This window comes from Lepidochelys kempii, chromosome 13, assembly GCF_965140265.1.
Source record: "Lepidochelys kempii isolate rLepKem1 chromosome 13, rLepKem1.hap2, whole genome shotgun sequence".
NCBI classification, from domain to species: Eukaryota; Metazoa; Chordata; order Testudines; family Cheloniidae; genus Lepidochelys; species Lepidochelys kempii.
In genome coordinates, this window is record NC_133268.1 from 12,290,422 (window position 1) to 12,314,896 (window position 24,475).

At 39.1% G+C, this 24,475-nt stretch overlaps 1 protein-coding gene across 1 annotated transcript; it reads right to left on the bottom strand.

The window, feature by feature from the left end:
- Window positions 1–1,627: 1,627 nt before the first annotated feature.
- SPO11 (SPO11 initiator of meiotic double strand breaks) lies at window positions 1,628–22,374 on the bottom strand. Its single transcript, XM_073309525.1, has 13 exons — window positions 22,220–22,374; window positions 19,627–19,740; window positions 16,181–16,269; window positions 14,532–14,598; window positions 14,174–14,282; window positions 13,470–13,556; window positions 11,540–11,576; window positions 11,204–11,313; window positions 10,051–10,150; window positions 4,135–4,172; window positions 2,742–2,818; window positions 2,386–2,497; window positions 1,628–1,747 (listed from the first exon to the last, which is right to left on the bottom strand). The coding sequence occupies exons 1-13, from the start codon at window positions 22,372–22,374 to the stop codon at window positions 1,628–1,630; spliced, it is 1,215 nt and encodes a 404-aa protein (XP_073165626.1).
- Between the last annotated feature and the right edge of the window lie 2,101 nt (window positions 22,375–24,475).

The window sequence follows — 24,475 nt, forward strand, 5'->3', positions numbered from 1 at the left end:
CCTCAGCACCCTCGCTCCTGCTTTGTTCCTCCTCCTCCTGCCTTGTTGCACTGGGTTCTGAAGTGTCCATAGTGGTCCCCGGAGTGGAGGTGGGGTCGCCCCCCCAGTATCGCGTCCAGCTCCAGCTCTTTGTAGAAACGGCAGGTTGCAGGGGCAGCACCGGAGCGGGTGTTTGCCTCGTGGGCTTTGTGGTAGGCATTCTGCAGCTCCTTCACTTTAATCCTGCACTGCAGTGCGTCCTGGTCATGGCCCCTTTCCATCATGTCCCTTGGTATCTGCCCAAAGTTATCGTAATTCCTACGGCTGGAGCACAGCTGGGACTGGACAGCTTCCTCCCCCCAGACACGAATGAGGTCCAGCAACTCGCCATTGCTCCATACTGGGGATCGCCTGGCGCGTGGAGGCATGGTCACCTGGAAAGATGCGCTGAGAGCACTCCACGCCTGGCTGAGCAAACAGAGAGAGATTTTTCAAAATTCCCAGAGAATTTAAAGGGTAGGTCTGACGGTTGGTCACCTGAGGGCAGGGCAGTAGATTTCAAAGTGATGACCAAAGTGGCTAGCACAGGCATTGTGGGACACTTCTGGAGGCCGATCAGAGCGCACTATAGGACCAGGGCGTCCACACTGGCGCTGCGGTGCTCCAGCGGGGGCGCAGCAAATGTTATTCCACTCGCTGAGGTGGAGTACCAGCAGCACTGTAGCCGCGGAGTCAGAGCGCAGTACATGCCTTGCCAGTGTGGACGGGTAGTGAGCTAGTGCGCCCAGGGCTCCTTTATTGCGCTGTAACTCGCAAGTATAGCCAAGGCCTTAGAGTGGTCTATGGGTTCCATTGTCCTATACGTCGTCAACAGAATTGTTTACTAAATTCTAATCAGTAAAAAGTGCTTGCTCACTTGTGCATTACAATGGGGGTGTAGGAACTGAGGGCATAATTTGGCCTGAAGAACCTTATTACTGTTGCAAATGTGCAAGAATGAAAAAAACCATCTTGACTTTCTGATCTGAGCTTGGGTTTATGGAGTTGGCAGTTAAAAAATTCATCTCTTTTATCTGCAAGCTAAGCACATTTGTTATGGATTCATTTATGAGGAACATGACTTGCCATGTTTATAGTAACTTTTCAGGCGATTGTACCTTAATTACAGTAATTTAAATGACTTCCCTGTCTTCAAAAGTAAAACATATCAGAAGACACAGATTTAGTTTGATTGTGCTTTAAAGTAGACTGTGAATTAACTGACACAAATTTAAACAAATATAACTTTTTAATTTCTCCCCTCAAAATAAATTTCAGTAACTTTTTAAGGATAATAGTTTTACAGTTGGAATTATTGCTACAGTTATGTACAGTAGCCACAAAATGGAAAGAAAAAATTGTATTTAAAATATGTTCATGTCCTTAAGGTACACTAGGGAAAAACAATCAAAATTGTAAAGAAATTAAACTATTGACCTAACTAAAAAAAATTGAACAAGGAGCTGAAGCAAACCTTTATATCTCTTCACTGAATAAGTAGAACATTTGCCAGAAATAATGCAATGTTATGCAATTTTTGTAAATAATGGCTTATATTATAATAGCTCCAAAATAAATCCACATCAGGAAACAGTTGATCTACAAACATTCATATCCATCCACCAAATTGCAATTTGCTTGGTAGATACACCCTGGAAAGGTAATCTGATGAAAGAGAAGTCAAAGCTTGAATTTCAGCCTTCATTTTAGATGCTGCCATAATTTCCATCTGAAAAAGAAAAAATTGCAAATTAATGTGCTGTTGAGAAAGGCCTGACCCATAGGGTGATGTAATTAAATGTTTAAATTACATTAGATTTGATTAGTATGTATCATAAGGAGATGTGCTCTCTATTGTGCAGCCCACAGTAGCAAAATCATAGCAATTCATACAACAGGGCAGTGTAAACAGAAGGGGAAAGAACACGATATGTTTTCCCACTATGTAACCACTATATATTATATCTGCATGAACTGTGCTTTGTGTTCTAAATTATGCAGGCGAAGCCGGAGGTGGAGGTTAAATAATTGTTCCACACGGCATATTCCCCCTCTTCAAGAGATGTAATTTATTCTGTGATATTTAAAATGCAATAACCCCTCTCTAAAACATACGATCATGAGATGGCCAATGGAAGCAAAGCCTATCATGCTGCTAGTTCTGTGCTGGGGAGGGAACTATGAGGCACACTGGTACAGAGACAGCCTCCATGGCTCCCAGTCCTGACCACTCCAGGTGGAGTTCAGCAAAACCTTATTGATTCTGCTGTGTTCAGAGCTCACCATAGCCAGGAGGGACAGCATTGTGGTAGATAGGATTTGTTCTTTAGGGATTAAGAAACAGAAAACAATTTAATTTGTGCATACTTCTTTTTTCCACATTGGTTGGCAAGCCACATAAGGTCTCTTCTGCATACTGGCGAGTTTATTTTGATCTTGTTTAGTAAGTGGAATCAACGCATCTTTGCGTATATTTAATCTGAAAAAGCAGATAAAAGTTTTAGCCCGCTTAATATTTTTTTTTAAAACTACATAACGTTTCCTACTTAAATTCCTATTTCCAACCATCAAAATGCTCTATAAAAAAAACAGTAAGTTTATTGAGAGCAGAATTAACAGTTAATTGTCTTTTTTTTTTGTGGATTTAAATCAGACTTAATGTTACATGTACCTTTTGTTATAGAATAAAAGGATAATTATACTCATTCTAGGAAATAACTTACCTTTCAATATCAGATGGAAGGAGACCAAGCCATCTTATAGCTGGAACTGTGAGATGATGGGCTTCAAAAGACATTGACTACAATATGAAATGTCATATATTATGTTCAGTGTCCCTTTAATTTGAATTATTTATGTTTGTCTTTGAGAAAATATTTATGCTTTTTTTAAGGACAGGGTCAGGTTTTGTAAAAATGAAGCTAACTCTATTCACAAGTAGAACTCTTTATGAAACTCAGGCTTGTAGAAATTGGGACAAGTGGCTGCCGTAGGTAAACTACAACACAGGGAGGGAAAGGGGGGAAATTAAAATCCAGCTGGGGTTCTGGGGGTACCACTTCCTGCACCCTCTCCCAGAGAACTGTGCAGAGGATAGTCTGCCCCCGTTAGCCATGAGAGCTTGAGTACAGCCAGTCAGAAATGCAAGTCAGCTGGAGCAGAGACAAGCAGTTATAGGATATATTTGGACACAGATGACCTGATAGTTTTTACTGTGGACATTCTCTCCACTCTGCTGATTTTCTGTCCAACTCACTTCTCCCTTCTCTTCCTCTCTCTTTTCTCTCTCTTTCCTTCTTACCCCCACTCCTTGCAGTGTAATGTGCCCTCTCCTTTCTTTTCTTTCTCTGTTAGGTAACCCCTTCCCAACAAAATGTCCGAAAATTAATAAATAATAGTAAATATTAATAATAATAAACACTCCATCAAAAATCTGGGAACATAACATGCTGTTTACAAACTATCACATTGTTCACTCTGCTTACATGTTATATCTCCTCCCTTCATTCTATATTGGTCTTGTCTATATAGACTGGTTTCAGAGTAACAGCCATGTTAGTCTGTATTCGCAAAAAGAAAAGGAGTACTTGTGGCACCTTAGAGACTAACCAATTTATTTGAGCATGAGCTTTCATGCTCAAATAAATTGGTTAGTCTCTAAGGTGCCACAAGTACTCCTTTTCTTTCTATATAGACTGTAAGCTCTCTTTAGGGCAAGGACTGTGACTTACTGTATGGACAACATTGCCTAGAACAGTGCAGCACAGATCTCACTTGGGGCCCCCGAGCACTGCTGTACCACAAATAATACATAATAATAATAATATGGACAATTTTGTATAGCAGGCAAAACTTCACATTTTGTCAGACTTTAAAAAAATGAAAAATCTGCCATTTTCACACAATTACTTTTTGTTATGGCAAAAGCCAACTTTTTGTTACTGACAAAAACTTGTTTAAAAAAATAAAGCACCCTCGGCCCAAAAGTTGTTTCTTAGTATTAAAACAAAAGAAAACACACATCTGAACTACACTTTAACAGTTTTCACATTCCAGCTCCAAGGCTGGATGACAAAATAACTAAGCAGACCTGAAGTGGAAAACAACTATACTCACCACAGATCCATACTTGTAGATGCACATTATTTCTATACCTAATTTACAGAATACCAAATGTTACATATCTATATGTCTACATTTTGGGCGTGATTCACCATTGTGTTAGTTTCATGCTTATGTAAGCCCATTTGAGTTACATTGGTGTAAGACTGGACTGATGAATCAGGCCGTTTATGTTTTACAATTAGTTTTACAGCATATTGTCATATACAATCAACATTTTTGATAATGTGACATTTACCTCAATTTATTTAATATTTCATACCTGTTATGCATAGGCATCATACAAAAGTAATGGACACCTGAATCTTGTTTTTTTACATATTGTACTTTTGTTCTCTGGCAACTTAATAGACTTCAACGTTGTTGATTTAATCAATTATTCTAAATTTTCATACTTTTCATTTGATAGTATGAATAATTATGTGTTAATTGTTCAGATAAATTATTAGCATTTTTCCTTACACGGCATGATAAAGGGAAATTATCAGTGTTTTCAGGTCTACAGTTGTACCTCTTAGGTCTGGTCTATGCTACAGCCCTCTATCGCTCAGGAGTGTGAAAAATCCACACCCTTGAGCGACACAGTTAACCCGCACTAACCCCTGGTATAGACAGTGCTATGACGGCAGGAGAGCTTCTCCCATCAACGTAGCTACCGCGTCAGTATAGAGCGTCTTCATTAAAGCACTACAACAGCACAGTGGTGCAGCTGTGCAGATGCAGCATTTTAAGAGTAGACCTGCCTTTACTGTCCCCTTAAGAAACCACATTTTGATAACTCTCCCTCAGATAATATTTTCCATTGTTGTTTGCAATGTTGTATTCATGTTGGACCCAGATTCTGAGAGAGACAAGGTGGGTGAACTAATATATTTTATTGGATAAATTTCTGTTGGTGGAAGGGACAAGTTTTTAAGCTTCCCAGAACTCTTCTTTAGGCCTGGAATACGTAGAGTCTCATAGCTCAATACAAGGTGGGACAGGTTGTTATCCATAAGGTGTTAACACATGTTGCAAGAAGCCACTTAGAATGAAGTGGGCAATTAACACCTCTGCAATCATAGGACAAAAGAGGGTTAGTGGGTTACAGGGATCACTACACTGACCTCCACAGATCCAGCACTATCCCAGACACACCAAGAAATCTGTTATCTACAGCCAGACACTCAAATACCACAGCATATGCTCTGGGGAGAACATCTGGGATACACACCTTAACACACTTAAAACCACCTTTACCAAACAAGGACACTCCATCAGAGAAGTAGATCACATAATTGAATGGGCCACCCAAATACCCTGAGAGAACCTGCTTCAATACAGAAAAAAAACCTGCACCAACCACACATCCCTTGCTGTCACCTTCCACCTCACACTAGAACCCATAAAAGGTATTATGAAGCAATTACAACCCATCCTTGATGGGGATCACATCCTGAAAAAAATCTTTCCTGGACCCCATCTTCCATCCTTCAGACAACCCCCAACCTTGCCAAGTACATCATCAGAAATAAACTCCCCACAGACATAGGTGCCGTCTCTCTGGGTGTTCCAGGGCAGGAGCACCCACCAGCAGCCAAGCTCCTCCCTCCTTGCCTCCTTCTCCCCACCCCCCAAAGTGTGCCATGTCCCCGCTCCTCCCCCTCCCTCCCAGTGTTTCCTTCCACCTAACAGCTGTTTGGTGGCACTTAGGACCAGTGATGAGCTGCCAGAACTGGTTCCTTCAGTTGCTCCGGGTCTTCGGCGGCACTTCCGCGGCACGTCCTTCAGTCGCTCCAGGTCTTCGGCGGTGCTGAAGGCCCTGCCGCCGAAGGCCTGGAGCGAGTGAAAGACCTCGCTGCCGGTCTTACCTCGTGAGTAAAAATTCTCAGGGGAGCTTCTCCAGCCGAGAGCTCAGGCGGGACGGAAAGGACGGTCCCGCGAGCCACATGTGGCCCAAAGGCCACAGTTTGCCCACCCCTTTAACAACCGGTTCTAAACTGGCTTCAAAATTTAACAACTGGTTCACACGAACCGATGCAAACTGGCTCCAGCTCACCACTGCTTAGGACTTTCTGGGAGGGAGGGGGAGGAGCGTGGATGCGGCGCGCTCAGGGGAGGAGGCGGAGAAGAGGCAGGGCAGGAGAGCGGACTTGGGGGAAGGGGTGGAATGGGGCAGTAAGGGGGGGTAGGGCAGGGACTTTGGGGAAGGGGTGGAATGGGGTTGGAGCCAGGGTGGTGCCGGGGCGGGAAGAGGCGGGGTGGGGGGGGCAGTCGAGCACCCACCTGGCAGAGGGGAAGTTGGCGCCTATGCTTTCGGACCAGGAGACAACAACTCAAATTGGCACCACACCTTCCAGAACAATAGATGCAAAACCTGCATACATATCTCTACCACTACAATGATCAATACCTGCCAGAATACATCTTTCAAGATCTATGTGTTTTACACATACCTATAACAACTTGTGGTGTACCTCATCCAGTGCATCAAATGCTCAAAAAACCACGATATGGGTGAAACCAGACAATCACTATGCTCTTGAATGAAATATGATAAAAGACCAAAAAAAAAAAACCAAAAAACCATCACCCATGGGCGAACACTTTTCACAAAGCAATCACTCCATAGCTCACCTGTCAGTCCTCATCCTCAAAGGCAACCTGCATAACACCTTCCAAAGGCAAGCATGGGAACTTAAATTTGTAACTGTCCTAGACACTAAAAATCATGATCTCAACAGAGACAGTGGTTTTCTGGTTCATTACAACTATTTGTAACTACTAATCCTCCTTTGTCTTATCACTGTTAGAGGTGTTAATAGAACCACTTCATTTTAAGTGATTTCTTGCAATGTGTGTTAACTCTTAGGCTTGACAATCTGTTCCACCTTATATTTATTTGTGAAACTCTAGTTATGATTTCCAGACTTGAGGAAGAGTTGTGTGAAGCTCACAAGCTTATCTTTTCCACCAATAGAAGTTAGTCCAATACAAGATACAGTACGACTTTACCCACCTTGTCTTCCTCAGATAATAATAAGAACCAACCAGCTCTCAGAAAGAAAGATATAACAGTTCAAATGAGCATCTGCTATTTTACAGTGAATGGATGAAATCCTGATGCCATTGAAGTCAATTGCAAATATCCCACTGAGTTCAGCTGGGCAAAGATTTCACCCATTAACTGTGGGAATACACAAAAACTGTTCTATGTTTTTCTAAAACAGAACTATACACTATGCAGTCAGGCTATGTTAAAATAGGATATATAGATGGTTAAGAAAACCTTAGAATCATAGAATCATAGAATATCAGGGTTGGAAGGGACCTCAGGAGGTCATCTAGTCCAACCCCCTGCTCAAAAGCAGGACCCATCCCCAATTAAATCATCCCAGCCAGGGCTTTGTCAAGCCTGACCTTAAAAACTTCTAAGGAAGGAGATTCCACCACCTCCCTAGGCAACGCATTCCAGTGTTTCACCACCCTCTTAGTGAAAAAGTTTTTCCTAATATCCAACCTAAACCTCCCCCACTGCAACTTGAGACCATTACTCCTTGTCCTGTCCTCTTCCACCACTGAGAATAGTCTAGAACCATCCTCTCTGGAACCACCTCTCAGGTAGTTGAAAGCAGCTATCAAATCCCCCCTCATTCTTCTCTTCCGCAGACTAAACAATCCCAGTTCCCTCAGCCTCTCCTCATAAGTCATGTGTTCCAGACCCCTAATCATTTTTGTTGCCCTTCGCTGGACTCTTTCCAATTTATCCACATCCTTCTTGTAGTGTGGGGCCCAAAACTGGACACAGTACTCCAGATGAGGCCTTCTTCTTAGCTAAATCATATTTTAAATTTAGATCATTCTCTGAACAGTCAACTGACAATCTCAAGCATGCTTAATATAAAATTGACTTTAATTTATATTCCATCTTGTTTTTGGTTCAAATTCCAGTTAATTATATTGTATTATTACTGGTAATGGAGACTACTAATTAATTAAAATGCATATTAACAGCTACTAATTTATAGATTTTTAAAAATGGGATTCCATGACCACACCTAGTTCTGAGCAAAAGCCCAGTCAACATGGAGGGTGTCAAGCTCTTCTTCAGTGTCTCAGTTTTTACCCATTTTTCCGTTGTACCTCATTTTAAGTTTTAATTATCAGCATTCTAACTATCCTTAGTCATAAATTCGTTAAACAAAGCTATACATTAGTTTAGAAAAAGTCACATTTCAAAGAGTAATTACAAAACTATACATCAAGAAGCATGTTCTATAGTTGAATCATCAGATGAAGCTTCTTAAAGCTTGCTTCCCGCTCCAGCAATGAGTTACCTTCCACCAACTCTCAGCTTCATTGCTTCCCCCACATCATTGTCACAGAAATATGGAGACAGCAAAGATTCTGTCATCCATTAAGTCTGACCCTCCTGCCTCCCACATAATGGTGGGAGAAAGACTGCAACACTTATGATGGCAACTGGAATAATTCCTTGTGCTCCATCCCCAATATTCTTTGCAGAAGTGAAGAGGCAAAATGTCATTGTCCATGACGTCTCTATCAAAGTATATTGAAAATTTAAAGAGAAACAACAAAAAACATTCACCTTTCACCAGAAAAAAATTATAAACTTGTGAACAAATCTATATTCAGGATTCAGATTTTAGCTGTAGAACACAGTAAGATGCATTTTTATTTTACTTAAAACACATCATGCAACTTTCTTAGGGCTAAATCCACTAGGCCTTAATTTGACAAAACTCCCATTAGAGTCAATGGGAATTTTGCATGAGTTGCAACTGGAGGATTGGACCTGCAGTACATAACTGTTTGTCTATTAGAAGAAAACAAAATTATGATATTTTAAAATATTTCCTGTTTTTGCTTTTTCCAATGGAATGATATCCAAAGAACCATTCTGAGATGAGTCATCATACTGTAGCTCTAAGTGATCCTGCATTAAAAGGCACAACCCACATTTTAGACTAAAGTTCACTGTAACCAACATCAAGTTTGTAGTATCTAGCTTTCGGAATGATAATTTACTGACATTACAAGTGTTGGATTATGAGGGTGGAGCTATAGAGAATGTTGGTTACCCTAAATCAAATTTTTTAAAAAAATCATGTTGAAACAATCTTGTACTATTTTTTTCATATCTATTATTTTGATTTGCTTCACATTTGGGCCTTGGCTGAGAAGTGTATGCATCACAGTACATATAAAGTTCTGCTGAGAGGATGTGGCTAGCTTTCCTTCAGTGCCAAATTTGGAAAAGGTTGCAAAAAGCCCTATTCCATCCTCCCATACATCTGCCAAGGGGCAGCTATAGTCTAAGTTTCAGAGTAACAGCCGTGTTAGTCTGTATTCGCAAAAAGAAAAGGAGTACTTGTGGCACCTTAGAGACTAAGTGTGGACCATTCAAAAATGCCTACGGGCCAGATTTTCAAAGGTACTTTGGTGCCTAAAGATGCAGATAGGCACCTAATGGGCTTTTCAAAAGCCCCAAGGCACTAAAGTACATTTGATATAAATTAGATAGGCGCCTAGGCACTCTTGAAAATCCCACTAGGTGCCTATTTGCATCTTTAGGTGCACAAGTACATTTAAAAATCTGATCCTAAGTGACTTTGACTCACAAGTTCTATGGAAAGTCCTTTCACTCCTTAGGCATAAGGTCGAGTATTGCCTGGAGTCAACAGCTGTGTTAGTCACCCCAGAGGGTGAGGGATGTCCCACTTCCACATTAAACACTGGAGGAAGGCCAGCATAGATGTCACAGTACTCCTCAGTACTCCTGCAGGCATTCTGGTTGAGTTTAGAAATTTCTGCTTTGATGGGGAACCTCCATTCACATACCCATACCATGAGCTCTGGTCTTACAAGTCAAATAAATAAGGTTCTATTCTCCTGTTAGCATGCAATTACCATGTGGATCTGCATCCATGAGGGTGAAAATAGGAATATGACATGTATCCCACAACTTTCTGACTAGAAGTCTTGTGTTCAGATCTGGTACTCCTTTTCCCTAAGGTTAAAATAAAATAAAATCGTAAGTTTTGGAATGAACTAAAACAAAGTCTGACTAGACATGTGTTTATGTCTAGCAGGAACATTTGTCCTGCAGTTATTGTGTAGGGAGAAGATGGTTGCCCTTTTGTAGCTCCAAGAAAAGTTACAAAGCAGCATGGCAGATGTCCCTGTATGATAGGAACCATGGGTGCGGGTGGGGGAAGAATGGAGTAACAGGTATGCACACAGGCATAATCAGATGTTTGTATCCAGCCATGCTCCCTATAAAAAAAAAACTGTGCTTTTTTCATATTAACGGCACAAAAAGAATATGTAAGGTGGCTGTAAATATGGGTGGACTTCACCTGGATTTGGGCACACATACGTATACTGCCGAAGTAGTATTGTGTGTGTTTCTGAGGGATGGGGTAAGGTAAGCTACTTTCCTTACAGTAGTCAGAATTTTCCCCTTTGTTCTTTCATTACAAACCCAAAGAAACTCATAGAAACAAACAAAAAAACCCTCAACAACAACTACTGAGATCTGTTCTGTTTGTGCTTCTCTACCTTTAGGAAATCTTCACAATAATTTGATTTCAGGAGCTATTCTCTGTACTTGATTTGTGCAATCTCAAAAAAACCTCAATCCATGGATTATTAATTTAATCAATTGTAATACCTTTTTTAAACACAGTATATCATGTCATATGTTGTTTACATGGTTTTTTTTAAAATACTAAGATATGTATTCCACATTTCATTCTGTTATATGGCAGAATTAGGAGTACTAATTACAACTCTATTTGAAATGTTTTTGGAAAAGAAGGTTATAAAATGTGTATTTGTAAATATGTATAAGAACAGTAAATACCTTTTAATCTTAAATATAATTCAGTTTTTATCCATTGTTATGGTATTATATTAATAAAAATGGAGGAAAATGTTGGAGTTAAACATGTCTAACTTTTATTTTAGTATATTTGAAACTATTTTTGGAAATCACCACACTGTTACTATATTATTAAAACTCTTAGTTCTAGAGGTGGAATGTGAAATGTCAGATGCATACCGTAATCATTATGCATGGAGACAATTTATTGCAGAAGTCATCATCCAGGAGCCTCTGAAAAGTTGCATCTTTTTCTACAATTAGTATAAATTTTGCATCTGTGATCACATCTCTGATATTAAGGCTAGGTACATGTAAAATGAAATCGGTGGCATTGTATTATATTAATCAACTACAAAATGAATGCTCTAATATACTTGTTTTCAAGCCAAAGGCAGTGCTCATAACTCAGTTTCAGAGCCAAGAAGTAGAGCAAAAAATCATAAAAACATTGTTTAACTTGGAATATACTTTGTTTATACTTTTTTTTTTTAGTCTATCTTGCTCAAAGGATACTTCTAATTCCTTGAACATTAGATGGCACAATGACTGCCTAAAACAACAAAAATGAAATTAATAATTTTAAATAAAGAAAATGATGTATTTTAAAACAACAACATTGGGTAATGAAGGTCAAAATTACATCCTGAAACAACCATTCATCTTTTTGTATACAGCATCGCTCTTGACACCGCCACTGCTTTTTAGGCATAGTCTATCCTATATAGCCTGCTGTGAAACAAGGATGTATAGGGATCCTACTACTACCATGAGGCATCTTTCAAAAATATCTGATGCTACTTGCACCCAGCATCACCCATCACATGATCACTACACAATGATGCAGCTCCCCATTTTCCTTTGTGTTTTAGCCAGGAAAAAAGCCACTGGGTGTGAGACTGCAAGTTTAAAGCAGGTTTAAAAGTATACTTGGATGCTTGTTAAAGAACTTTACAAAAGACCTTTAAAACTCCTGCTTTTGATAACCTCTATTTGGAGTTTGTTTTATATTTATAACTGTTTGGTGACAGATAATTTGAGATATGGTAATGCGTACTTCACATCTCAGATTAGGATTTGGCTCAGTCTGGCAAACATATGGATGAGATAGCAGGAAATGGAAGACAATCTTGGCAAAATAGTCTGTATATATTGACATGTGTGGTCTGTTTTAATTTCTTACTGCTGTATCATCTCAGGTGCCAATGTGGACCAGCTCCATAAATAGAAATGTGAGGCCCTGTAGAGGAGCACTGATAATGGAGATCTTTAAAGTTCTGATTTAGATGAAAAACAAAGTAAAGATAGATAAGGTTTTCTTTCCATTTTTAAATCATTCACTTGTGCTTAGAGTAGAAACATTGTCCAGGGAATGATAGCAGAAGTCAGAAAATCGGTTTTATTTCCTGCTTTCTACTCACTAGCAGCATGAAGTTGGGCAAATCTGTTAGGCTTAGACTTTCAAAAGAACTCAGCTCCCATTTAAGGTAGTGCACAGATTTTCAAAATCTCAGACCAACTATTGGTGTTGAGCATTTGAAAATCTGGCTCTTAACTTCTCTTTACCTCATTTTCTCATCTGTAAAATGAGGTTGATGACAGAACTCTTTCTGATGTCTGTAAGTGGTATGATTATAAATGGCTTTCTAATATGTGAGACCCTTTGTTATAAGCCATAATGTGGCACAATACTTGGATATGAGTGAGTTGAAGACTTTTACTTACCCTGATGGAAGTCACGAGTGCCTCCACTGAACTCAGTGGGTTTTTATTGGTGTAAAACTTGTGTAAGTGAGAAGAGAATCAGATCCATAAATAAATTCCTGTCTCTGAATATATAGCTTGATTCACTGTATGTGCTTTTACTAACACAGATCCTAGTGGCATGCCTATTGCAGTGAAAGGTGCACCCAGAGGACAGGGTCAGAGTACTGCAAAGGGATTGTTCTCCAACTCTGCCAGAAACACACATGGCCAGAAATTGTGTGTGTTCATGTGCCCAGGACACTCAAATTCAAAGCACAACATAGGCAGAGCAATGTCATAGAGAGCATCAACCACAAATTAAATGTCTTCCTCTGCAGAACTTCCAATATGGAAGGTAATGTAAGCATAGTTTGCTCTTACCAAGAGGTAAGTCTTTCTGTTGATTCTATAGCTGACCCCCAAATTTAGACTACATAAAGCACACAGAGATAACATTCAAAAGTATATGAAAGTTCTGATCTTACAGTCCTTTCTCATGTAAAACTTTTGCTGCATTCCTTAAGAATTTTGAATGTATAACATTTGTAGGAAGTGGGCATTAGTAGTGAGAGTTTAAAAGTACAGTAATGTCTAAGTTTGCCACAGGCACAAATGTACATACGTAAATAAATTAGGTCACAACAAATATAGGAAATCACACAAATATGGACATAAAAATGTTAATATTAGTAATACATACTGTTGCACTGCATGTACAATTCACTTTCGTACCGTCTTCCTCAGTATAACTTAAGTTACCAGCAATGCAACCTTTAGTTGTAGACAGCTGGGGGAAAAATAGCAGTAACTCAAGTTTTGTATAGTAAATTTTGTACATTGGCTAGGAAAAGTTGGAGTCAGCTACAAAAAACTCCTGACCAGAAATAAGCTGTTACTGACCATTATGATCATCATGAAATACAGATTTTTTTAGTTCATTCATCCTACATAACTTAACATATGCTACTAATTGTGTTTACAGAGCAAAAAATGTTACAAATGTCAAGGCATGAAACAAATATAAAATTTGAAAGGATGCCATGTTCCTCTGTTTGATATGTTAAACCCTCATTTAGACCCCAAATCAGCAAACCACTCAAGCACAAATTACTGAATCAAGGCCTTCGATTCTAAGGCTGAAATCCTGGTTTAATTGAAGCCAATGGCAAAACTCCAATCAACTTCAATGGAGCCAGCATTTCACCTCAAGCGCTAGTACATCCGTCAGTGTTATAAAAATAATAAATAAAGAGTGTATTTTATTTAACAAAATTACAATTTTTAATTTTTGCTACATACATGCTTCCTACCAATCATTTTCTTAGTTTTTCAGTTGTTCATATAATGCAATATATATAATTTAATAATAAATAATAATAATAACAACCATATGCAACTACTTACTATATGTAGACTTCTCCTAGGTATCTTAAGCATGCAGGAAATGTCATTGACTATATTGTCCACAACACTCTGGTTACCAAATAGTAGTGTATCACTGTAATATATATCTCTATCAAGATAAAATATCATCTTTTTAAAAATAAACTAATTTTAATACAATACTGATTGAATTATAGGATTCTGAGATTGTAAAAGAACATTTTAATAAGCACATGAATAATTAAATCAGTTTGAAATATTTTACGTACAAAAATGCGTTATGATATTTGACAAGCTTAATAGCTAGGTTCTTCCCTTATCTATATAAAATTCTTAAAATATATTTTTGATTTGCAGTTAGAGAAATGCAGTCCATTACCTTTTGGTTGCATACGTATTGTTCTGCACCATCTTGTAGATCACAGATAATATTTTAAGAATTAGAGCTGGAAAATAAAATACTTTGCAATAATATTTTAAACTTACCCAGTATAAAGCTATAGAATAAATAAACTAAATTATATTAGAAATGAAAACAATGGTTAGTTATTTTTTGTAAAGTAACCCATTTATTTTTAACAATTTAACTGTTGTATCCCACATTTTCAAAACCGTGTTTGCAAAAATATGTATGCAACAGGGATTTCCCTACACCCTCCTAGATTTCCCCAACACACAACCCCCCCCAGTAGTCAACTAGTTACATGCAGTGTTGCCAATTTAGTTATTGGTTGGAAATTTGAATTGAAATCAAAACAATAGTGCATGCTTTAAAAGCATATACAGTATATGATAAAATACTTGTACCTGAAAAAGCATAACAGGTTTGAAAACTATGAACAAAAACTAGCTTCCTCACACAGCTGTTTTTTTCCCCCTCACACAGCTGTTTGGTGATGTTGGCCAACCTTATAATTTCAAATTATGATTTGTAAGCAAGGTCTGAATGAGCTCTCCCCTGACAGCTAGTGATGAGCGCCTCTCCCCTCCAGCCTAGGTGCTGCTGCAGGGAGAGAGAGCTGGGGGCGAGTCCTCTCTCCCCACTGTAGCCCCAGGGAGCCCCACTGCACCCCAAAACCCTCATCCTCAGCCCCACTCCAGAGCCCACACCCCCAGCTGGAGCCTTTACCCCTCTGCACCCCAACCCTGAGCCACCTCCCACACTCCAAACTGCTCGGTCCCACCCCATCACATGAATTTTGTTAGGTGCACATAACAAAATTTATTCCATACATGGGTGGGAAAAATTAGAGGGAACACTGTTCAGGACCAGACTGTATTTACATGAATACATCTACTCTGCCTAGGTATCCAGCAGACACAGCTGTGTTGCCCAAGTGATCAATTTTGGCTGGTGTGGGGTTACAGATCAGTTTAGTATTGAATGTGGGGGTAATTAAATATTGTTATTGTTATTGGATGAGTAAAGGGCAGCAGAACTGTGCTTAGCTTGTCCTGATTGAGGGGGTCACCTCAGTGCTTAATTTGTGCCAGGACTTGCCAAGGCTGAACCCTGGCACCTCTAGGCTTGGCAGTTAATGGCCCCGGTACCTCTCAGCTTGCCACATCAGCAATGAATATAAAAAACTTACTTGAGCCCCCAGCATCTTTTTCATTGAAAATTAAGCACTGGTCACCCTCAACTGAACTGACCTTGTTAAGTAGAGGGTTTGGATGCCAGATCCCAGTGGGGAGAGAGAAAGTGATGGAAACAGGTCTTTTGCTTGGTGGTGCAGTTGAATACATACACCAGCAGCCACAGAAACTAATTTCTACTGTATCAATCAGAAAGGTTCTGTATGAATTATTAACTATTTCTATGGCAATTAACATTACAATTTAACAGAGCTGGGAAAGACTGGGTGAGGACTGGGGCTTAGAAGATAGATCTGGGTTTTACTTTATTTATATACTTCTAATGACACAAAGTATGTTTTATTTCTTCTACGGAATACTGCAGTATGATAAACAAACCTAAAACAAAAGAAAAAACTAATAGAGAACTCAGTTGCTATATTTTTAGCTTACCAAATTTTGGTGCTGATTTGGGGCAGTCACTTTTTATTTTTCTTGTGGTATAATGAGATATCATCTGTAGACCTACAGAATCTTTAAACCTGACATTTTGTGAACAAATAAAATAAAAATGTAACTTGATGAAGGGAAAGTACAATTAGTTATTTTCTGCCAGGTAGTTCACACTAAGCATTTATTCCTGCAATCAGAACTGCTAGTGCAGTTTTCAGGACCCATGCAGAACCCCATTAACATCAATGGAGTGGCTGAACCCATCTGGAAAGCCAGTGTTACTAGCTACCTGAGGATCCACTATGCTGTTTCTGTACTACCCCACTTCCTGGAACAATAGGGTGTTTATATTTCCATCGAATTACTCCATATTAGCAAAATACTAACAATATTTATTTTAGATGCCCTTGACAATTTTAGGAAAGTGCCTCAACTCCGTCTATAAAACTTTGTGGATCAAACATCTTTTGTTCCCTATTGCCTCAAAAATGGATTCATTGAAATTTCTTTTTGTCAATTTCACACTTGCAGGATTAACAGTCGCTGGATTATCGAAAGGTATAATCAGAATAAAATTTTTCCTAGTGCCATTTCTTATTTGGCAAGAATGATTTCTACAATTATTACTGTTGTTATAGATCATTTTTGTTTGAAAGCACAATGTTCCCACAAGAGTTCTACATGTATTTATCCTGTTTTTTAATAACTGATCTTTTAAAAAGTATCAATATTAAAATTACAATAATAGTTTCTAATACACTAACATAACACTTCTCTATTTCTTTACTTGTCACATGTATTGCCTCATGCATCCTTTGGGTGGCAGAACATACCACACAGCACAGCATGAGAATGTGCAGGGTGTCACAACTGACAAGCACAACAATCTAAATAAATAAGAGAAAAACTGCATAATTGAAGCTATTAGAGCAACAAGGTTTTTGTTCATTGTTATTTTGTAATATCAAAGCTAAACTGAAGTATTTTGACAAATGTTACAAGCATCATCTTCAAAGCTGATGCAACATAGAATGATGACACTTTTCAAAATTATCAGACTTAGGGTGATGGTAGTAATAATTATTTTATTAAGTATAATTTTATTGAGTATAATAGCATCATAACTGAATATGGTGCTTTATAGACAATACATATGAGAAAAAAGAACAGCAATGAATATCTTCTCTCAAATCCATTGTATTTGGCTTTTTAAACAACTTTTTGCTCTTGGTCTGCAACACTGCAGAGAGGTGTTCCTGCTTTTCAGTTGGATGCACCCTATAGTGTACCTACATATTGTAAAATTCATGAAGAGGGAACAGAAGGCCCAAGACACTCAGTTAGGCTGACTTCATGCTGTATGTGAGAAGTGTTCCCTTTAGGGAGCACTATGCTGAGCTCTGCAGGGAAATACTGAGAATAAGCTTATGCTCAAATAAATTGGGTAGTCTCTAAGGTGCCACAAGAACTCCTTTTCTTTTTGAGAATAAGCTGTAAACACTGTGGCTCTCAGAGACACTTGGATAAAGGAAGCTCCAACCTTGCATTATGTCAGAGGTCCAGCAGTGCTACCTGGCCTTTCACTCTAGCCGGAAGAATTCCCTACTGGTTCTCCTCTCCATGATTTTACAATATCTTACTTTTTGAAGGAGGTATAATTGGATAGTGGTAACTAATGGTACTACTGTAGGGACCAGTACTACTTATTTTCAGACAGATATCCAACTGGATACCTACCGGTGTTTATGAGGAATGTGCTAAGTATGGAGCTATTCCCTAGTTCCACCCCTTCCTGCTCTGGAAAGGCTCCTGGGGAAAAGGGGAACATACTGCCACCCGTTCTGCTCCTACTTACTTTTATTTGCTTTCTTCTAGGTTTCACCTCAAAGTGGACTATAGGTGCCTTACTTCGTTGGAACTACCTCTCTGAGATTGGAATTTGGCCCATCATAAATAAGGTGTAATTATTTTTATTTAATTGATAACACCTTATTTTAACACTATGGTATTCACTTGTTTTGATGCTAACACTTTTTTTCTTCCTATGTGATCTGATGGCATATATCTCATATTTGGTCTCCTAGCCTGGAATGTCAGTGCCCCTAACATTGCCAAAGATTGTTATACTATTTTAATTTTATTGCCATATAAGGAAATCATTTTTGAAACTATAGGGACATAAACAATTAAATCCACCGGACCATACAAAACCTTTTGGTTAACTGAATATCTTTAGACTCTTCAGTTTTTCACTGAGAGAAGTTTCTTATTCTCATTATATAAGAATTCCTTATATAATAATTTCCTGCAAGTGCACTCAGAATAGAGCAACAAAGAAAGAGTATTCAGGGGAAGAAAGACACTAAAATAAGAGGACAGAAAGGAGAGAGAATAGCAAAAAGGGTAGAAGCCTAAACATCACATAGTAGATGAAAGAAGCAGAGATTGAGATGAGGAGATAACATGAGGGAGAACAGAGAGAAGAAATTGAGAAAACAGAGAGAATGAATTAAAGAAATAGCTCCAGCCTGAACCAGGTTTCTCAATCACATGCAACCCATTATCTGTGTTTTTTTTTCCCACCAGAAAAGGATAGTCTAATATCCTCTGTATGACCTTTCTCTCCTTTCTTCTCCCTTTACAGTCGTGTCACTCTCCCCTCCACATTGTGTTCCTCTGTTGTGGTCCGTAATGACACTATGTGCATAATGATTATTAAAGGTCACTTTTTTTTAAAACAGCTTTTAAGGTTAGTGGTTGCTTTTTGTTTTTTTAACAAATAAAGTTATAGTCATAGAGTTTTAGATCAGAAGGGACCTCCTGAACTTCACAGGCCCTAGCACTACCCAATGACACTCCACCAAGTGTGCCACAGGTAAAGAATGGGTGCAACAATGCCATAGGCTCCTGCAGTGGCAGGGATTTGATTAAGTGACATATACTCAGATGTTGCCAGCAAGCCGCCCATGTTCCATGTGCAAAGGAAAATGAACTCCATCTCCCCAAGGTCACTGTCAATCTGACCTGAGTGAAAATTCCTCCCTGGCCCCACATATGGATGGTGATCAGTAAGATCTTGAGCATGTGATCAAGACCACAAGCCAAGCACCTGAGAAAGAGAATTTCAGAACCACCTCACAGCATTGGTCTACTCTAAGTAGTGACCCAACTCCAGCTGTGGCAATCGCTGATGCTTCAGAGGAAGAAGACAAACCCACACCCCAAAACCCAGAATACATTGAGGAAAAAATTTCATTCCTGTCTCCTAGAGTTGATCAGCTAAAGCCATGAAGCATGAAGCATGAGCTAAAGCCATTAAGTCATTTATTGATTCTGTTGTACATGGGATTTCATAAGGTGGGTTCATTCGAAAATATTCAATGGAGACAAATAACAACCATTTGTGCCAGTTATAATAATCGAACACACACACTAGTAATACCTACTGTATATTTCCCCAATCTGATCTGTTAACCAAGGTCAGAACAGGTGCTTTGTTTCTGGCTAGACTTGTAACTATATCTTGTATAACATTTTCTATTGCTCCAAGGATCTCAGAACTGAAACAATGAATATTAATTAAAGTTTTGTATGATTAACCATAATTCACTGTCAATTCTTACCATTGATTCCCTCCCCTAAAATCTACAAACAAATATTTGAAATCTTAATTACTATAATTTATGTATTGGTTTTAAAGATGCATAACAAAACATTCTCCCACTACTACTTTCCTGAACATTGTCTTGCTTAGTTTCCCTAGAATCCTTGATTTGCCATTCCACATGCATGACTGAGTTGCACAAATTAAAAATACATTTCCAACCACTCCTCATACCATCAGGTTTTCAACTAAATCTAAATTTTCAACTAAACAGCTAAACTTTCAGACCAACTGGTTGGTTTGAGACTAATGATTAATGTTTTAGTTTAAATGATGTAATATTGGTTTTGGCTATGATTTGGGTTAACTTGTTTTTAAATGCTGTAAATTGCAAAAATATTCAAGAGTACAAATAATTCCTGTTGTACCATATCACATTAACCTTTTGATCTGCTGCCCTGAATGAACTGTTGAGGTTTTTAATTATATGAAGGATCTGGCTCAAAAGATGCACAGTGAAAAGGACAAAATCTATGTTTTTCACCTAAGCAGACAAACTAACCATGTAACAAATCCCTTATAGCAAAACAGTAGGTTTGTCCAAGTGTTGTGACAGATGCCTTTTATTTTCATAAGCAATCTGATTCCAACCTTTAAGCTGTCCTTAAAATTACAAGTGCACGGTGTGCCAGTATAAATCTGGGTAAGAACTAGAAAATATATTAAATATATTTTAGCACAATGTTCTGCCTGCAACACAATTTTGTGGCTAAGTTCAAATAGCAACACAGTTGTAAAGTTAATAAAAATAAAAAAGCTTGATCATACAGCCCCTTCATAAGTTCACTTGCCATTGTGAAGCAGCTGCATAACTGAGTCCCCTATCTCTTGACCTTCAGACATATACTCTACTTCCTAAAACTTAATTACTTCTAAAAAAGATTCTAATGAGTGCAGAGAAAATGGGCAAAAGGTGAAACACTGTAAAATGTAGAGAAGGGAGAGAGTAAAATAGGAAAGCAAAGCTGTATAGGACTGTTCTGCAGGTAAGATGTATACTCAGATGCTATGGTGATGAGGGACATATAAATACCTAGAATAGAATGGTAGATAGATAAATCATCCAAATTTTGGCATTGACATGCTTCTTTTAGACACTTTTATCATTAGCCTCTTCTGACTCTAACTATTTCTTTAGATACCATAGTTATCTATTATGTTCCATATGCATCCTGAAGTTTGCCTCAGATCTGCACAACTCAGACTGTTTTGCCAGGTCTCTTCCCTTTTCTGTAATAAAATGCATGGTCTGCTCTACACTATCAAATGGAAGGTCCAGGCTTCCATTTCCTATCCTATTCTTGCATTCTGGGCCATCAGAAGCTGGGAGGGCTGCAAAATTCTACCAGCTTACATATATTCTTTCCTCTGTTCCATCTCCTTTTCAAGAGATGAACTAAGTTCTAGTAAGTAAGCACACAGTGCTGGCCGACTATGCCTATTTAAAATGCACTTTGGGTTAATAATAATGAAATCTGGGCTAAGACGTGCTAGGCACTATAGATCTTACATCAGTATACAGCCTGTTAGCTCATTTCTAACAGGTCACACATGAACATTTAGTAGTTTGGCATAGTACATGGAATGCACTTAAATAATTATGTCATAAAAGAAAAAACTGTTAAAGAATTAATCTTATAATACTTTTAGCAAACAATGATACGGAGACACAAAAGTAAAACTATTCCAAATGCAAATCTGCAGTTTGTGAGACTAATAATTTTATACTAAATTTTAATCTGAGTTTGTAGTTTAAACTGGGAATGAAGGTAAAAATATTTAATTTTATTTATCTTTATTCTTAATTTAAGCAATAGAATACAAATTATGGTTTTGAAAAAACTGATATTAAACTCTATTATTTAGACTAGGTATGTGGTTGCATATGTGAAACCTGATGCTCTGATGCTGTGTGTGTGCTGTGACATTTCTGACAATGGGGGACTTTAGGGCACATCCTCCACACTGGGCCGGCATGTTTCCATCAGTACACTATATCTATATAGTGCCACAAGTACCTATTTTGCTCAAGCCAATGGGGCATTTTGGGGGCATCATCCTTCCACATTAGCATGAGTGATCAGGGCAGTGTGTGTGCAATGGTGCAGGTACCTGTTTTTGCCTATGCCAATGGGCTTTGGGGAGGATTGTTATTTTCCACACTGGCATGAGTGAATTATAGCACTATATATGTGCAATGTCACAGGTACCCTTTTTGCCTGTGTCAATAGCATATTTTTATAGGAGAACTTGTGTCTTGCCTGGACATGGAGGAACTGGGACAGTGTGTGTGCAATGGTGCAGGTACCTGCTACACCCACACCAATGGAAGATTGTCTGAGCACCCTTTGAAACTTCAGCCTGTCAAGATTTACCTAGTGATTTGGCAAACGTTATTGGAGGGGCCAGTTTCCCCAATTCTGGTCTCTTCTCTGGCTGCCTCCTTGATGGAACGCAGCAGGGAAACCCTGTGGTGGTCCAATAAGGTGAATGCAGACCAGTCTGTCTCCCCGGGCAGGGACAAAGACATTCTGAAGAAGAGGTGACAGACACCCTAAGCAAAAGGATTAAAATGGGGTATTATGGGCATCAAACATCAAATTCCTACCCTCCCCAACCCAATAATAGGGGCAGCAAAGGCCCAGTCAGTGAGGAGGAGGAGCAGTGTGAGACCAACGGCTTTTCCCGCCCTTTCTGACTGACCAGTGGCTTTTCCTGCCCTTTCTGATGACCAATGGCTTTTCCCGCCCTTTCTGATGACCAACGGCTTTTCCCGCCCTTTCTGGCTGACCAATGGCTTTTCTCACCCTCTCTGACTGACACCTCTTTTCCTGCCCTTTCTGGCTGACCAATGGCTTTTCCTGCCCTTTCTGGCTGACCAATGGCTTTTCTCACCCTCTCTGACTGACAGCTCTTTTCCCGCCCTTTTTGGCTGACCAATGGCTTTTCCCACCCTTTCTGGCTGACCAACGGCTTTCCCCGCCCTTTCTGACAGACCAATGGCTTTTCACACCCTTAGTGAAATGACTTACCCTTTTCACATCCTAATGACTTTCCCGGAAGCATGCACGGATTGAGCCTTGATTGCTCAATCTTGATCCCTACTCGCGCAGTCAGGTGGCTAACGAGAGGCGAGGTGGACTTTTTAAATAGCATGATAATAGTTGCCAGTAGAAAGAGCACCACATGTGGAGGAAATAAGTGGCTCCTAGGCAGGGACAAAGGGTTGTACAGTGGCCCAGGCATGCGCTTGCAAGCAAGTAGTGGGGGTGGAAGGTGTCCTAGACTGAGGAAAAGAGAAAGGGGCTGCAGGGGCACAAGGCTGGCACAGGTGTTGAGAAGTTTAGGGGCAGGTACCCCGGTCTGTGGCAGGCAGCCTAAGTCTGTGTCTGACCAACGAAAGCTACCCAGAGGTATTAGAAGTACAAGGCCATGAAGAGTATCCATATGCTGTTTCCCAGACAGAGTGAAACAAGCAGGAGAAGGGAAGGGGCTAGGAGAGGTCTTCGTATGGCTGGGTTATTAGAGAAGAGACAAGGGGAAGTGCAAATCAAGGGGGACAAAGGGAGGACACTGAAAACTGCAGTGGAATATTTTACCAACCCCAAATATTCAAAAAATCATGAGTTACCTTCCCCCTCCCCCTAGACTCTGACTTAAAATTATGGGGTTTTGAAAAATAATAAATCTTTTGTCTTTTTATTGGTCTTCTGTTTGAGACTTCAGTGTATACCTGAGTCATGTTTTTAAGTTTCTCACTACAAACAGGAGGGCTAGAAACATACTTTTTAAAAAACTGAAAACTGAGGTTCTGGATCACTGGATTTCAGGAGCTTGGGCTTTTTGAAAAAAAACAACAAAAAAACAACCCACTAATTATTGCATGATAAAATCATGGGAGTTGGTGTGGGATATCCTTAGCCAGAGAGTATTTTGCAGTGTCACTCTAATTGGGATGCCAGGGTGCTGGAAGTGGGAAACTCTGTGCACTTGCAGGAATAAATACAATAGATTTAAGTTTTTATCATATTCAAGTGTTCCAAACACTGTTTCCTCCTGTTAGTAAGACTTTTAGTTCTCTCTCTCTTTAAAAAAAAAACCAAAAACCTTTCTTTTCATGCCACCTTTAAAAAGAGATGACCTGGCTTAAGGAGAACTTCTGAAAACTTATAGTCTGCAACCCTGCATGGGCCAATTTCTGCTTTCACACTAGTCCAATCTGATCACAGTTACCATTGAGCCCTCTCGGTGTTGCATGCATATGTTAGTAGAAATCTGTCCTCTATTTCTTTAGTAGTGGTTGTTGTGGCAAGATTATTCCTTTCTTTTTGGGAGAAGCCCAACTGCAGAAGAAAAAGCAAAGTTGGAGAATTTATTTTATACTGTCTTCACCTTTACAGTTTTTGATATACCAAAGATTTTTGTATTGTCAACACATAATGGCATCATAGTAATTGTCAGGCTGAAAGTGGTGGTTTAGACACTTGATTGGGGGTAAGTTGGGGGATATGCACATTGAACATGTCTACATTTTTTCAAAAATTTTCCACTGTTACTAACACCAGTTTTGCTGCACTGTAGTTAGCAATGTTGTGGGCTGCCTAACATCTAACTGTGTTGCTTAGACTTGT

Excerpts from the sequence above, each read along its gene's own strand:
- SPO11 (XM_073309525.1), bottom strand. The coding sequence starts at position 22,374 with ATGTCTTTGTCCCTGCCCGGGGAGACAGACTGGTCTGCATTCACCTTA. Across the intron at positions 14,599-16,180 it reads CAAATCAGCACCAAAATTTG|CTCTAATTCTTAAAATATTA; the intron begins GTAAGCTAAAAA and ends TTTATTTTCCAG. Across the intron at positions 13,557-14,173 it reads CTAGGAGAAGTCTACATATA|CTGTCTACAACTAAAGGTTG; the intron begins GTAAGTAGTTGC and ends TTTTTCCCCCAG.